The following is a 16,136-nucleotide window of genomic DNA, read 5'->3' on the forward strand; positions in this document are numbered from 1 at the left end:
GGCAGCTTGGCCAGCACTTATAAAACACTTTGACCCTCCATCCCACAGTCAGGTCTGCGGCTGTGCGCCAAACAACGACACTATTGTACAAACCAGAATTTAGAGGCTGCTGCTGCCGAGACCCACTGCAACCACCGGACCTCCTGCTCCACAGAGAGTGAGTTTCATACAAACTTCAAAAATACTGATCTGGTTGATTTGTGTGATTTGTTTGGGAGTCTTTCTCACAAGAGCTGAAGTCTGTGTCTCCTGAAGGAACAAGTCCACGTTTTGCGGTACAATATTAACTTTAAGTCGGCCTTTAAGGACATAAATATTCGAGGGTTTGCATTCGTGCCTTCTGAGAGCAGAGCAGAGTGGGACGGACTTGGATGTCAGTCAGGGGCTTCCGAAACGGCCGTGAACATCCAAAAGCTCAGCAGCAAATAAAGCAAGATGAATAAGGTGAGTATAAGCGATGTTTTTGTGCAGCATTAACTGGGTCGGTCCGTTTGTTTGTGTGTTTTGGTTGTTGAAAAGTTAAAAATTAAGCCTATATATTTTTAATCCACCGTGAAAAGTTGCGTGTCCCTTGCGTGGACACAAGGGAGCGAAGTGTTCCTCAAAGATATGTGAATTAAGCAACGATGTGTTTTTGTCTGTGCTAGACTGCAGAGTCGTATTACATTGTCAGGGAGTTATTCTGATTTGCTAACCAGATCTCACTGAACCGTTACGAGGAATTAGCAGTGAGATGATGCAACAGGCGCATCGTCCCTAAAAGTAAAACTCACACAAATACATAACGTTACTAGGCACTGTTTAGAGAAAACTGGTGCCATGAGTGCCCTGTTTCTGATTAGCTTGTTGGAAACATGTCCTGTGGCAAATCATGTAAAGGGTCACCTAAATAAAATAGGCTACAAGCAAACTTATTTAATCATCCCCATGCAGAAAGCACGTTTCTTTTTTATTTTCTGAGGGTTTGTCTATGCTGTCACCAATTTTTCACTGACACTACTTTCCACATCTTCTGAGCACATTGTGAAGATGCTGTTGACTGTGCTTTGAGGACTGCAAACAAAATTACATATCCACTGTAGCAGGCAGGAGGTAAAAATCTTGGAGACAGATATCTCAAACCCAGGACAAACACAGCCTGAAGTACCGTATTTGCATGATACCACAAGAGGGAAGAGAGGAAATGTGTTTCTTTTTTATTTTGGGGAAATGGTCCTTAAAGTAAATAGACTATTAGCAGCCATACTAAATAACCCATTACAAGCAATGATGTATCAATCCAACCTAAAACCAGGGATTGCTGTGGCACAAAAATGTGAGCATCACTGTGACTGCATGGATGATGGAGAAAACACTGAATTTTATAATGACCTTGACAAAGAAAGTGCACCAATACCAGTTTGGTGTATCTCCAACTGCAAGTAAAAGTCAAACAATCCAAATTTGACTCAAGCACAATTTAAGTTTTAGCAGAAATATTGCTTAAAACAGTTTTAAAGCACTCTGATGATGAATCCTTACTGTCAAAGTCTCAAATTAATAAATTATCATGTAAGCAGTATTTACCATTGTACCTGGTCCAGGTGATGCTAAGTCTTTGTGTGTACTAGGTCTGCATCTAGTGATTATTTTCATTACTTATTAATCTGATGATTATCTAGAGATAATGTAGTAGTGTTAGTATATAATAGAATAGTGTTGAATGCCCATCACAAGTTCCCAGAAACCAAGGTTACAGCTTCAAATTGTTGCTTTATCAAAAATATGGTAGAAAACTGATGAAAGCAGCGTATCAATAGATCAACTAATTGACAAATTGTTTAAGAAAATCAAAAATATCATAATACATTATATATTCTGTTGAGTAGTTCTAGTAAAATGTAACGAGCTTATTGTGTGTTTTAAATTGTCCCTAATTTGTTGGTCAGGTGCTTTTCAAATTAAAGCGTTTTTAAGGGGTTCGGTTTCCACCTTTTCAAAATAATGGCCAAATGATGTGATTTCTCTCTTACCAACAGTCCATGATTAAAGTGATTGGTATGTTTTAAAGGGTAAATTAAGTATTTACTCACGGTATTTGAAGGGATTCTCATTTTGTAGTGACAAATGAAAATTGTGGGTCTAGTAAGTATAAACTAATTTTCCTCAGTTTAGCTCAGAGTGATCATATTAGAAGTCTGTGTAACTTTTATTTCTGCATAATGACTAACGGTGTAATGATTAACAAGAAGTATGTATCAGCCACATTTCTCGCATTCCATGACCAATTAATGGTCAATTCTTTGGTAGAGATTGTGAAACTCCAGTACTGAATGAATCAGAAAGTTGTTTTTTTTATATTTATATTAGAGAAAAGAGATAAGACAATGAACTGCGGATGTATTATCAGTGCGTTTGTATAATGAATGTCTCATGCTGTATGTAAAAATGTTTAGTAAACAAACTTTGCATCTTTTAGAAACTATGTGGGACCAATTACCCAGCCAGCATCTGCTTCATAGTGGTGAATGAGTTCTGTGAACGCTTCTCCTACTATGGCATGAAAGGTATGCACACTTTCTGTCTGGACAACGTGTTAGTATAGATTGACCTAAATTCTGTTTTCAAAGAGCGGTGTTATGTCCTAGACACAAAGTTGAATGAGTAATGATGCTCAGTATATAATAGACAGATCAAGCTGGAGTCTGTCTTCACCTCACATGTCCTTACTTACACTCACATGTCTGTTGGTCACATTACTTCAATCAGTTCAAACACACATACAAACATGCCGAATTTCTGCCTCATCTGCAGTTTAAATTAAAAACTTTAGAAAATAAGCTGGAGATTAGGACTGATGCTGATTTATTGCAGAAAAGAGAATTTTACAAATTTGAAAGGTAGTTCTGAGAAGTACACAAATTATTTTCATTTATTTGATTTATTTATTGATTTTTGTTTGCTCTATATAAGTTAAAATGACATAATTTAGCACTAAATCTGGCTTTTTGAAATGCACTCTGATAAATGTTAGTAACTGAAAAGGTACATTGGTAAATATAGTATATTAAACACTTGTCTATGGGGATTTGTCTTATATTTAACAAATAATCTTTCTCAGGATCAGTGAACTTATGATCAAATGCATATAAATTATTAGAGCAGCAAGTTACTTCTCATTTCATTATCAGTTAAACATTACTACTTAACATTAAACTAAGACAAAGTGTTACACTACTGGGGCAGGTTCTCCGGCTGCTGAGTTTACATTATGAGTTGTGATGTTTACTTCAATGTACAGGAGCATCTCACAAAATTAGAATATTGTGGAAATGTTCATTGTTAGCACCTGAACCACAAGGCTAAGGAAACATTTGTAGGTGTTTTGAGTTAAATAGCTGATTAGAGATCTTCGTAGGTTAAATACATTTTGAGATACCTGGAGTTTTGATTTCCATGGTCTGTAAGTTAATCGTCAAGATTAAAACCAAAACAAAAGGCTTGAAATATTTCACTCTATGTGTAATGAATCTAGAATATATGAAAGTTTCACTTTTTAAATTATATTACTTAAGAAAATGAACTTTTCCACGATATTCAGATGTATTGAAATGTACCTGTATGTTGGACAGACAGGATCCAGGGTTAATGGTAAACATGTCCATGAGACTCCAATTTGCCAGTATTGTCTTATGTAGTGATGGAAATCAAGCTCAAGCTGATAACAGCAGCAAACACTGGAGTTTATCCCCTTCAGGTTACTTATAATAACTTTCCTCTAAATTAGCTTTAAGGTTTGAAAATAATCTCATTCAAAACTTTCTGTAGAGTATCTCATAAATATCTCATTATTATTATCTCATTATATATATATATATATATATATATATATATATATATATATATATATATATATATATATATATAATTTTGTTCGTATTCTTCATTAGCTACATGATGTTTTTACTAAGTGAAACATTCAAGCAAAAGACTGCATGTGTTTTATGGCTGAACCATTCCATCAAATATTCTAGATGGATCTTTGTATACACAATTCCCCAAAATTCAGTCTAACAAATATGGTATATTTGGAAACATTGGGATCTCGTTAACATAAGTAAACATAAGAACTGCAGGTTTGAACACAATATGAACAATACTTCTGATAACTTACATTGTAAATATGTTTCAGTTAACATCTAGAACAGGTTGTATTTCTCTGCCACATATGGAGACGACTTTGGAATTTGCAGGTCTTGTTGACCTGCAATGTTTTGAGGTATTTCTTTTTTTACCTGACATGTGGACTTGGGAGCACCAATGCCCTGAGCTGGGTCACAAATCATGCTTGTGTGTTTCTTCACAGCGGTGCTGACGCTCTACTTCCTCACCTACCTGCACTGGGACAAGAATCTCTCCACTGCTGTCTACCATGCCTTCAGTAGCCTCTGCTACTTCACACCCATAATGGGAGCTCTCATTGCTGATTCCTGGCTCGGAAAGTTCAAGTGAGTCCCTGTGTCCTTCATCCGCACTTGCATTATCGGGTCAGTTCACCCAAAATCAAAAAAAAATCAGTGGTATGAAGGCATGCAGAGTTTTAGCTTCTTGTGCAAATGTTTTGACATATTTGTCTCAAGATATCTGAGGTGTGGTAGATAGGTGACGCAGACAGATGTGTAATTGTGAGAAATAAAGCAAACTTGTTGCAGTTGTGTCCATCAAGCATCTGTAGTGCATCTTTATCAGTGGCATGATTTCAGTTATACATCATCCATTATTTCAGCCCTGTACCCTGGGAGCTTTGTCTAAATGGTGTAACACCATCTATTAGTGGAGACGAATCACTCTGGACACACACACACACACACACACACACACACACACACACACACACACACACAGATCTTGTGTAATAATAAGATTGCAGCTCTGAATGTACGTACATGTAATCACAGTTTGCTTTCAACAGGACCATCATCTACCTGTCCATTGTGTATGTGATAGGCCATGTGGTCAAGTCAGTTGGAGCCATTCCCACTGTGGGAAACAGCGATGTCCACATGTAAGTTAAAGTGCAGTGCTGTCAGATAGAAGACAAAGATGAGTTTATCAGCTCTGTGTATTAAGGTGTGTATTAGATGTATTAGGTTCCCTAAGAATTAGACTGAAGTGCCAATAGCTTTTACTTTGAATCTCTCAACATATCAAAGATTTGGGCTGTGATTCAGAAGTCTTCAAAAAGGCCAGAGATAGGCAGTTTCATCGATTATTTTTATTATCGATTTGAAAGTCAATCAGACAGTAAGAGTTTCCACGTCTGAGATGACATGCTCAAATCAAATCAATTAATAGACAAACAGTTTAAGTTAACACATGATGTACATATCATATCATCAGGAGTTCATTTGTTTGTGTGTTGCAGCGCTTTGTCCATGCTAGGCCTGATACTCATTGCCTTCGGCACAGGAGGAATCAAACCCTGCGTGGCAGCATTTGGAGGAGACCAGTTTGACGAGGAGAATGTAAGACATTTCCTCTTTAGTTTGAGGATATGAAAGTGGTGTAGCATGTACAGTTTTGAATTACACTGAGAGAAAATAACGTGTGAAGTGAGTCAATAAAGCCTTGCATGTGCAGAAGAAGTAAAAGTAAAAAATGTTGCCAACTAAAGTATTACTCTCAATAAAACATCGTCCCTGCAATTCACCTGGATGCCGATCCATTTATGTGTTCATGGCATCTATAAAAGCTGCGTAACTGTTGTGCCACAGAAGTACACTACTCAAGGTTATGGGAATAATAGCAAACAGAGCTTTAAATGTTTAAACTTGGGAATTGCTGTGTATGTACTAGTTTTAATGATAAAATTACACTTGAACAAATAATATGTTCTCCTCAGATGGTTTCCCTTTACTCTTAACCTGCATAATTCAAAATTTTTATATAAACATTGAATTAAAAGACCCATTGTATCAGCGTTCATAATGCTAAAAAAGAATTATTTGTTTATGTAGACAAACTGTGCATATTTTTTAGCTTTACAAAGCGTTTTAGCCTCATTTACCTCATTATTTTGCTTTTATGGCATGTACATAAAAAAGACATCTGTAGCTAAAGAGGCATCGTTTGTTGAGACCAAACCAGAGCTAGAAGGAGAGTGAACATTGGACTTAAATCCATCAGATGGACACAAGCAACACTCCAAATGGATAATAATGTTCCTCAGTGAATGCTAGAGATGTAAACAGGCAAATATTTGCAAACGTGTTATGTATTGATATACGTTGTCGCTGTGTATCTGTCATGTTTTTTTGCTCCCTATTGACCAAAAATAGACAAATGCAGCTTTAATTTATGTTATAAATAGGTTATATGAAATTCTACAGTGCTATAATTGTACGGTATCTACTATATTTTGAATTACACAGTAATCATAGTGAAAACTAATCTTAATCCTTAAAGATCCCATAATGAAATCTTTGCAATAATTGTAAAAAGTGTCTCCTGATTATTTCGTTCTTCACCTCCAGATTAGCGAGAGGCAGAAATTCTTCTCTATTTTCTACATGTCAATCAACGCTGGGAGCCTCTTGTCGACTGTGATTACACCCGTACTGAGAGGTGAGCATTCTTAATGTTCAGCACATGTTATGTACCCAGTGTTTCCCTGTGTGGAGGGTCAGGGTGCGACTGTTGACTTGGGGAAACTGTCATTAATGCTGGATTTGCTCCTGCAGGGGATGTGCAGTGTTTTGGTGGTGACTGCTATGCTCTGGCCTTTGGGGTTCCTGCAGCTCTAATGGTTGTGGCTTTAGGTGAGTGTCAATCCACTTTTAACTAGGGATGCACTGAATGTTCGGCCACCGAAAGTAATTGGTCAAAAGACCAAATAAATTTTACCGAACAATTACGTTGACATGTCGGCAGTGTGGAAGCATTTTAAAGTGTCCGAGAAAGATGCAAAAGAGAACCACATACAAGATTATTTATAAAATCGTGTCGGACTTGATGAATTTAGCGCGAGGATACACATGTGACAGCGTCCGGTTTTCAAAATAAGGTGTCTATACAGTATGGAAATAAGATTAATTGGATTATATTCACAGAAAGTGTAAGACATATCACATGTGTCCATTAAAAGTAAACGGACACATGTAATTTACTTTACCGGATCCTCTTGGGCCTCGGACCCCCCCACCATAGTCTCTTCAAATCCCATGGGAACTGAGTAAAAAGCACATTTTGACTATTTAATTTATGCAATGGTAAACAAAATTGGCAAAATACATGGAAAAAATTGGAATGTACTTGTCGGTGTTTGGCCAATTCTTTAATTATATTCGGTTTCGGCTTTGGCCAAGAATTTTCATTGCAGTGCATCCCTACTTGTAATCGACACAGTGAAAGTGTGAGACGTCTCAACAACTATTGGACGGTCATGTCACCTTCATGATGAATCGTAACCACTTTAATGATCCTCTGACTTTTCCTTTAGCACCATCATCAGGTCAGCATTTGAACTTGTCCGATACTTTGGTTTATGACCAAACAGCTGGAAAACCAATGTCATTCCCATCAGCCTCAGCTGTACTACATGTTTAGTGCTAAATATCTAATGTTAGCATGCTAACATGCTAAACTAAAATTACATTACATTACATTTAGCTGACGCTTTTCTCCAAAGCGACTTACAATTGCTATATATGTCGGAGGTTGCACGCCTCTTGAGCAACTAGGGGTTAAGTGTCTTACTCAGAGACACATTGGTGGATGGGCCACAGTGGGAATTAAACCTATGTCTTTTCCATCACCACCCCCCAGATACTGAACATGGTATCATTATACCCGCTAAGCATCACCATCCGCTAAGCTCACTAACACCACTGTCTGTAATACAGCCTCACAGAGCTGCTAGCACGACAGTAGAGTTTTTATTTGAAGATTTTTGGGAATGATGAATGAAATTAGGTTATAAAAGGGCTGTGATAATAAATGTCTGTTGGGATTGCTTGGTCAAACTATTTTAAACTAAGACAAGTCTTACGTGTTCTTAAGTTTCCACTTATGTGTCAAAATATGTATTGATTATGATATAGCTGCAATAAGCCAATATCAGCTAATAATGTCGGTCTTGTTGATATATTGTATATTTTTGGATATACAGTGGAGTTTCCCATCAGTGTCCTGTTTCAAGGCAACTAAGCACTGGATATAGCTGCTGTGCTAGTAAGTGTGAATGCAAGCAAGCTGTATGGATATGAAACGCAAATCTGCTACTAAAAAGCAAAACATTTGTGCTTAGAAAAGCCACAAAACAAAACATAAATACACTTAATTTGTATGCCTCCAGGAAATAAATAAAAGCACATACAGCAGGCTACAACGTAATGCTGCAATTTTAATAATATAATTATCAATGTCCAAATGAACTGTCACATTTCAGATTCTAAGCTTAGTTCAGGCTGCAATCTGCAGAGAGCAAGTTTGTAAGTCCAGCTTTTGACAGGCTGGGCTTCCTCTTGATCAAGGCCCCTACACATACGTCCTGACAGTCAGTTGTATTTGCCTCTGCCTCCCGTCCCCACTGATCCATATGGGATTTATGCTTGGCTGACCGCACACTTTGAAAACAAACTGTGTTTTATCACTGGAAGGGCTGCAGACAGATCGCAATCAGGGTGAGAATGTGTTACCCTAAAGCATTTTGTAAGTGGACAAAACATCCTTAAAAGGTAAACTAGATTAGATTCTGCTGATTCTTCACATGTTCAGGGAAATATTAAGCTGATATTAGTATGTTGGTACTTGATGGTGATACCAGGAAAGTAGAGGAGAATTGTTGCAACGGCTGAGCCATTTCCAACATAAACTGTTTTCTTCACTCCAGTCTAACGCTTCATTTATCTTGAGCAGTTGTGTTCATTGCTGGCAGCGGATTGTACAAGAGGAATCCTTCCCAGGGAAACATCCTATTGGAAGTCTGCAATTGCATCGGGGTGAGTCATTTCCTAGTCCAATTGAGTCGTATTACATTATTTATTAAAGTGCAAACATTAATTCCGTTTTATGTCAAGAATCATTTTGTCTTATAATAAAGTTATACATTTTGCACATTGCTTCCGCTTCTGTTTCTGTCTGAGCTGTCCACTTTTCCATTTTAATTCACGTTATTAACTTTTGGTTTGCAGTTTGCCATCAAAAACCGCTGGAATAGATCGAGTATGACCCTCAGAGGAAGCACTGGTTGGACTGGGCAGAGGAGAACTATTCGGTAACAAAAGGACTCTTACTGTTAACTCTTCTATGCGACAATTTGTATTTGTTGGATAGTTTTTTATATGGATGCCACTTGAAACAATTTAAAGAGCGTTTGTGGTTTCAGTGCATCAATAATCTTTCCAGTCTTTGTGTTTGTGTGTTAACAGAAGCGTCTGATCCAGGAGATTAAGATGGTGCTGAGGGTTTTGGTGCTCTACATCCCACTGCCAATGTTCTGGGCTCTGTTTGATCAGCAGGTACGTGACTGCAGAAGACTTATAGAGTGTCGCAACAAGAGCTGTCCCAACTCTGTATTTCGTGCACCATGTAGGCCTACTACTGTTAGTTGGGACTGAAATATCTCGACAACTATTGGGATGCGAAAATGGATTGCCATGAAATTTGTTCCAAACATTAATGTCCTCCTAAAGATAAATTACAATCACTTTAATGATTAACTAATACTTTCACTATATTCCTGTAAAACTAATGCCATTCCCGTCAAACTCAGCAGGTTACCGGTGGAGACTCCAGGAAATTACTGGTCCCAGCCAAAAAAATTCAGTCACGTGACCCCCAGTAAAATGGCGAATTGTCATTTTTACACTTCATATTTTGTGCAGATAAAACAACATTTTAATTAGTGAGTAATTTTTTCACTGCTGAGCAAGGCTTCCTGTGTCCTATTTCCAGTCTGTATGCTAAGTTAAGGTAGCCAGCTGTGGGCTAACTCCGTCTGGTCTGTCCGATTGAAAACTAATCAGCGTAGTTGCCAAAATGTTGAACTATTGCTTTAGAACAGAAGTACACTTTGCACATCTATTTCATGAGACAAGTGCGCAGGAGAGGGACGAGTGGATCAAAAGTTGCAAATTAACTCCCACATGTTGTCTAACTTGCAATTATACATTTATTTGTGACGTTTCAGTGCTAGATGATCAGGCAGAAGGCTTGTGACAATGAGAAGCCATCTCAAAGTAGGTAGTGACAGTAAGTCTGCAACCAATCACATTCCCCACGTGCAATAGGAAGGTATAAATACCATAGATAAAAAGAAATGGACGTAACCTCCGGGTCTGAAAAGTGAAGCCAATGTGGAAGTGACCGAAACCTGCATTATTTCTTATGGCAACTCCACTGCTTGCAAAAAGAAGTCGTCTTTAATACAGCACGGTTTCATATTTTGTAAATTACGGTCCCATTTGAGTAAAATAGACAATTAAGCTGGGGTATGCTTGGCTACCTTGTGAGTTACAAGTTGCTAACACAGTGACCTGTAAAGCGTAGCAATGCGTATCCCTCCCCAGCTTCATCCTCAGGTCCAAATATGATCAGTCAAATCAATGGGTGACATCACGGTTGCTACGTCAACTTCTTTTATACAGTCTATGATAAATACCAAACATCACTTTACTAGATGACAGTATGCTATATCATAATGTGGAGCTAGAAAAATAATACACTCTCCATGGTAACAATAACTTAACCCCAACATCCTCAAAAAGATACACTCACTAACATTTGTAGATGAACCATACATTGACATGGCAAGTTTAAAATAAGCATCAATAAATAAAGAGAAGCCTTCAAAATAACTACAAGGCACCAAATATTTTTCAATGGGCAAACACATTAATGTACATAATGTTAAGTAACAATAATCCAATCAAGACTGCAGGGTTCTATTTATTTTTTATGTGGAGTGTGATTGGTTGCAGACTTACAGCTGTCCCTAATTGAGATGGCATCTCATTATCATTATCATTTATTTTGTTATTTTTGGATGTAGCGTGGAGCTGGGACACAGCTGAAGTAGTCTGTAATTTCTTATGAATTTTAATTTCACTTGCTAATTAAAGCAGCAGCTTCATTTTACTGAGGTAAAAGAATAAAGAAGCCATTGTTGAGTTTTTAGTGTTTAAATCAATATCATGTGCAATTCTTGTAAATTGTACATATATGACCAGGTCAAGGTCAGCAGGTCAAGGTCTTGTGTCATATCTCACTAATAAAATCCCATAATGATCTGTTATCTTCTCCCCTGAAAAACAAACAAACAAATAAACCCAAGTCTTCCTTGGAAATCACATCACAATTTCCAGAAAACAAAAAACAAACAATAGGAATCAGCTGTGATTAAAGGGTGACTTTGCTAAGCTAACAATTGTCAACTACATGCGTTTTTCTTTATTGCAGGGTTCCCGTTGGACACTTCAAGCAACAAGGATGAACATGGCTTTTGTAAGAGTTCCTTTACATGAACTTACAATGGCATCAAAATTTGCTGATAACTGATAACATCTTTTATGGCACTTTGATATCAGTAGGTGGGTTTTGATATTCATCTGAATGAGCAAACTGTCTTGTAAAACACACTTTCCCTTTGTTAGGGTGTTGTTGCAGTTTGTCATTTTATTCCAGTAAATTACATAGTTATGGCCTCGATAAATCATGCAATCCCCAGGTTTAAGGGAATTATATTGGGCAATGCAATGTCTGCAGATCGTGTTAGATTTATGAAGTTAAAGTTTAAATGGCTAGCCTGTTTTATCCTGCCATCTTGTTTTATTACAGGGAGATTCCTTCGTTATTAAGCCTGACCAAATGCAGGTATGTGCAGGTCCCCCCACTCTCAGCGAAATAAACAAAAATGCACAACAAGTTGTGATGTGAGAAAATACAAGAAGTGGTGAATAAGCAACACTGCAATGCGGTAAAGTGGACTGGCATTTCCTCTCGTCTCATTATCTTCTATTTCTACATACCTTAATGTGCATTATCACTTATACCATGACCACATACCAAAGGAAAAACAAGGTGACAACCTCTCATCAAAATGTTCTCCAATTAGCAATCGTAACTATGCATGGCAGGTCTGTCAAGCTTTGCCAAAATCATGTGCACCAGGCATGGTGTGCATTTAAAAAAAACTCATTTATCTAATGCCTACAGACGTGTACATTGTTATATAGTTTTATGTGAAAACACACGCAAATGAAAACCTCAAGTAAAGCACGACTGATGTTTGTTTGACTCATGAAAACACTTCTGCTGCTCTTAAACACTGCCATTTTGGCATCACTTTATTGTTGATATTGAATCATAATCTCTCTTTCTTTATTCATGTGTAAACCTTTATGATTTTATGAGTTTCAGTGAGCCTTTTATTGAGTGTTTTTCCCTCCCTGTTGTCTAGATGTTGAACGCTCTGCTGATTCTTCTCTTTGTGCCCATCTTTGACCTCATCATATATCCGCTTGTTAGCCTTTGCAGAATCAACGTCACGTAAGTAGAAAGAAGCCTTTGTTTTGGATAGTCCCATCTTTATTGCAGACATGAGCATAAAAAGGCCTCTTAAACTGGGAAAATTAGCCTTGTGACCTCACATTTATATTCCACAGATGCGCCGCAGGAGAATAAACTGTTCACAAATGAAGAAAAGCATGTGTTCACGTACATATACATACTGTATATTTACAACTGTAAATCTGATGAGTGAGTGTTTAATGTATGTGGAGCACTCAGCAGTTCCCTTTACAATCTGGGGAGAGGTCATAGCATGTTGCAAAACACAAGGTTTTCTTTGTATAAGAAATTATCACATTTCAGTTCTTATTATTTAGGAAAGTGGAACTAAAACTACTTCCAGAAGTACAGATGTGATTTCACAAACAAGAATATCACAGAGCTTTTTCATAATACTGATTTATTTTCTTAGAGAATAGCTCAGATTGTAAAACACACCTTTGCAACAGATGGAACAAGTGACGAGGCAGTCTCTTATCAGGCACGAGATCAGCGAGGACACTGATGTGGAAGTCATCTTTCTGATTCATGAAGTGATAAAACTTGACTTTCAGCATAGTAAACACAAACTGGGCTTACAGTAATGACAGGTGTATAAAAGTATTCACTGTCTCTTTGCCTTCAGACCTCTAAGGAAAATGGCCACAGGGATGATTTTTGCAGCGCTGGCCTTCGGAGCGGCCACACTGGTGGAGGTGAATGTTGTGGTACGTATGAGCAGCAATCATGGATATTGTCTCTCTCTCGCCACAGAAATAAAGAACATTCACCGAAACTCTTATTCTCTTACACACATAGGATTACTTTCATGCATGCATACCCAGGCAGAAACCATGAAAATACCTGCACATGTAGACTGTTCCCGTGCATCCAACATTTAACAAATTCTTAAATCTTAGATTCTAGTTCCTGGAGGAGAACAACTACAACCAAAATGCACTGAGCTGTCCTTGCAGTTGGGTTGTAATATAAACTGAGCACCCAAATTTATTTTTGTAAGATGTCCTCATACTGTAGCAGATGGCAGCTGAAACTTGAGCTGTCGCGTGAGCAGCTTGCAGTTATGTTTTAAAGCTTGTGTGCAGAATGGAGACTTTGTGGTATAGCTATATGGTAGTAATAATAATAACAATAATAATAAACCTTATTTATGTTTAGAATCCTCTTTATTAGGGTGGAATGATTTTTGAAAAAAGGTCTAATTGCAATTATTTTGACTGATATTGCAATTGCAATATGATTTGTGGTATTAGAGGGAATGATTTTCAATTTCATTGAAAGAAATTTTTAAATGATTATAGTGTGAGTTTTGCAAGGCTCTGTACCAAACAAAGATGCTTTCTTAAGTCTGTAGAAGATAATGTGTTTTGGGGCAGGACAATATTTAATTAAAAAAGGTATTTTGACACACATTTTGCCATATTGCGCCTCCTGCAATTTGAAAACTGATTATTGTTCAGCCCTAATCTTGATCCAACTTGTCTTGTCAAAAAATATATACCGTATGTTCTTCTGGGCAATACATGCGCAGCTTTGTCCATTGTTACTTTTTGGTAACATGTTACTGCTGTTACCATCTTCTGCTATGAATAATATGCAATCCCCATAATACCCATGTGTTGTCCACAGTGTATGGGAATGACAACTAAAGCTATGCTTTAACTTTTTGTATTTTCATCTCATTGTAGTGCTCTGAGCATATACTCAAAAAAGTGAGAGCTCCATGAACCGTACAAAATAGCATATAAGTCTTTATAATATTATATTAATTTATTATAAAGACTCTTCTCTGATATTTATCAGTCTGGTGCTGTAATTCCGTTCTCTGTCTGCTAGAAAACGGTGGTGGATCCTGCGCCTGAGGGGACGTGTCTCCTGCAGGTCTTTAACCTGGCAGAAGGTAATGTCAGTCTGAAGATCCACGGCAGCAACCCCTTCACAGAGCCAATCCAATACCTTCAGGTAACCAGACTGGAAATGGGGAAAATTACTTTTTACATTATCCAGTGTGGATGTAAAATAAATGAAATATCTAATGTAAAACACAAAAGCTTGAGGCAATGGACATATACTGTAGGCTCATAATGAATGTGCTCTTTGTGTTTATTTTTGGCAAAGCCCTTTGGATATTTCAAACTCGTTTTGTCTGTTTTATTGGTTTGTATTTGCATTTTAATGAACCCACTAAGCTACACTTGTGTTTACTAACCCCACTATCTGAGCCTACAGCTGTTCTGCAGGAACATTTTAGAGATTAGGTTTTTTTTCTCTTCAGTGGCTAATTTCACAACTTCATTCCAGGAAATATGTAAAATGAATGTTTATGGTTCAGTTTTCTAAACTAATAATACTGATAAATGCATCTTGAATATGTTCTGCTTTTACGTTGAGTTCAGAGCTCAACAGACACTAGAATTTCTACTGTTTTTAATTCTCTCATGTAGTCAGAGATGTTTTTTCAGATCAAGAACCTGAACATTAACCCTCTGGATTCTCTGTCTCAGGACCCTCCTAAATATGAAATGCTTCCGCTGGAGACGTCTGACAAGGGAATTAAGATTGAGGTCACCCTCAATGGAAAAACCTCAGAGTGTAATCACACGTTTGACCAACAGAAGGCCTACAGTCTCATCTTATTCTCCGAAACTACTGGAATCCAGTGTAAACTTGTGAGTGAAAAGAACATCCTTTGGTATTATTATTATTATTATTATTAATCAAGAACTTAAAACTCTAATATTCAGCTAATCGGATACATTATATAATCTGTTTCACAAGGTTTTATAAATATTACGTTAGCTTCTAATAAACATAGATTTTAGCTTCTCTAAGAGATCTCCTGCACTTTATGTCAACCAGACTGTCATTTATCATAGTATTTCTCCATTTAACACACATAATATTTAATAAATATATACAATACAAAATGTAATAAGAATATTTAGCTACTGTTTATTTTTTTACCTTATACCTTCAAATAATACGTTAACACTGCTTTTAAAGTCTTGAGCAGAGAAACATGACTTTTTCAGATCTGCTAAAATAAACTCAAGTAAAAAATAAAAAAAGACTGCTAGTGGAAGTGACACTCACTCTACCCTGACGTGAATCCTCAGTTGGACCCTTCTCCAACTTTGTGAGTGCGGTTTGATCAGATTTGATTGAGCTCCTTTTTTACATTCAGGTGGATGACCATATAAAGAAAAATGAAGGTGGAAATCCTCTTCTGAGGTAAATTATCTTTAACCTTAGAGGTTACGACTCATCTTCTATACTTACAAAAATATTTTAAGCTAATTCATCCGTTAAGTTTGCTCATGAGTTCTTCAAATTTTTATTTGACAGGTTCCTAAACACACAGCCAGAGGAATTAAACCTAACTGTTGGAGATGAGACTTTCCACGTTTCCTCTGATTACAGCATGTCTCCTAACAAGACTGTGGATCGAGGAGAGTGAGTTGGGTTTTCTAAAGCAGTATAAACCGCTGAAATCCTGAAGCCACTTCCTGTCTGGCCAATGTTTAACTAGGTTCTATAACAAATGCAGTCTCACATTGAGGATTTTCAAAGGTAAAACCAAATAACAACTA

The 16,136-nt window shown here is 37.2% G+C and overlaps 1 protein-coding gene across 1 annotated transcript in view; it reads left to right on the forward strand.

Annotated features, from left to right (window-relative positions):
* Positions 1-16,136, forward strand: part of slc15a2 (solute carrier family 15 member 2) — a 23,562-nt gene continuing 7,426 nt past the window's right edge. Inside the window, 19 exon segments of the mRNA XM_038721077.1 lie at positions 1-444; positions 2,459-2,546; positions 4,346-4,487; positions 4,952-5,044; positions 5,405-5,504; positions 6,513-6,603; positions 6,720-6,797; positions 8,896-8,978; positions 9,171-9,195; positions 9,198-9,253; positions 9,408-9,497; positions 11,437-11,481; positions 11,815-11,850; positions 12,437-12,525; positions 13,172-13,253; positions 14,383-14,508; positions 15,051-15,215; positions 15,731-15,777; positions 15,892-15,999. Of these exon segments, the coding sequence (XP_038577005.1) occupies positions 436-444; positions 2,459-2,546; positions 4,346-4,487; positions 4,952-5,044; positions 5,405-5,504; positions 6,513-6,603; positions 6,720-6,797; positions 8,896-8,978; positions 9,171-9,195; positions 9,198-9,253; positions 9,408-9,497; positions 11,437-11,481; positions 11,815-11,850; positions 12,437-12,525; positions 13,172-13,253; positions 14,383-14,508; positions 15,051-15,215; positions 15,731-15,777; positions 15,892-15,999 (1,553 nt within the window). The 5' untranslated portion in view covers positions 1-435.

This window comes from Micropterus salmoides, unplaced genomic scaffold, assembly GCF_014851395.1.
Source record: "Micropterus salmoides isolate LMB-PRFRI ecotype aquatic unplaced genomic scaffold, ASM1485139v1 Ms_hic_scaffold_15, whole genome shotgun sequence".
NCBI lineage: Eukaryota > Metazoa > Chordata > Actinopteri > Centrarchiformes > Centrarchidae > Micropterus > Micropterus salmoides.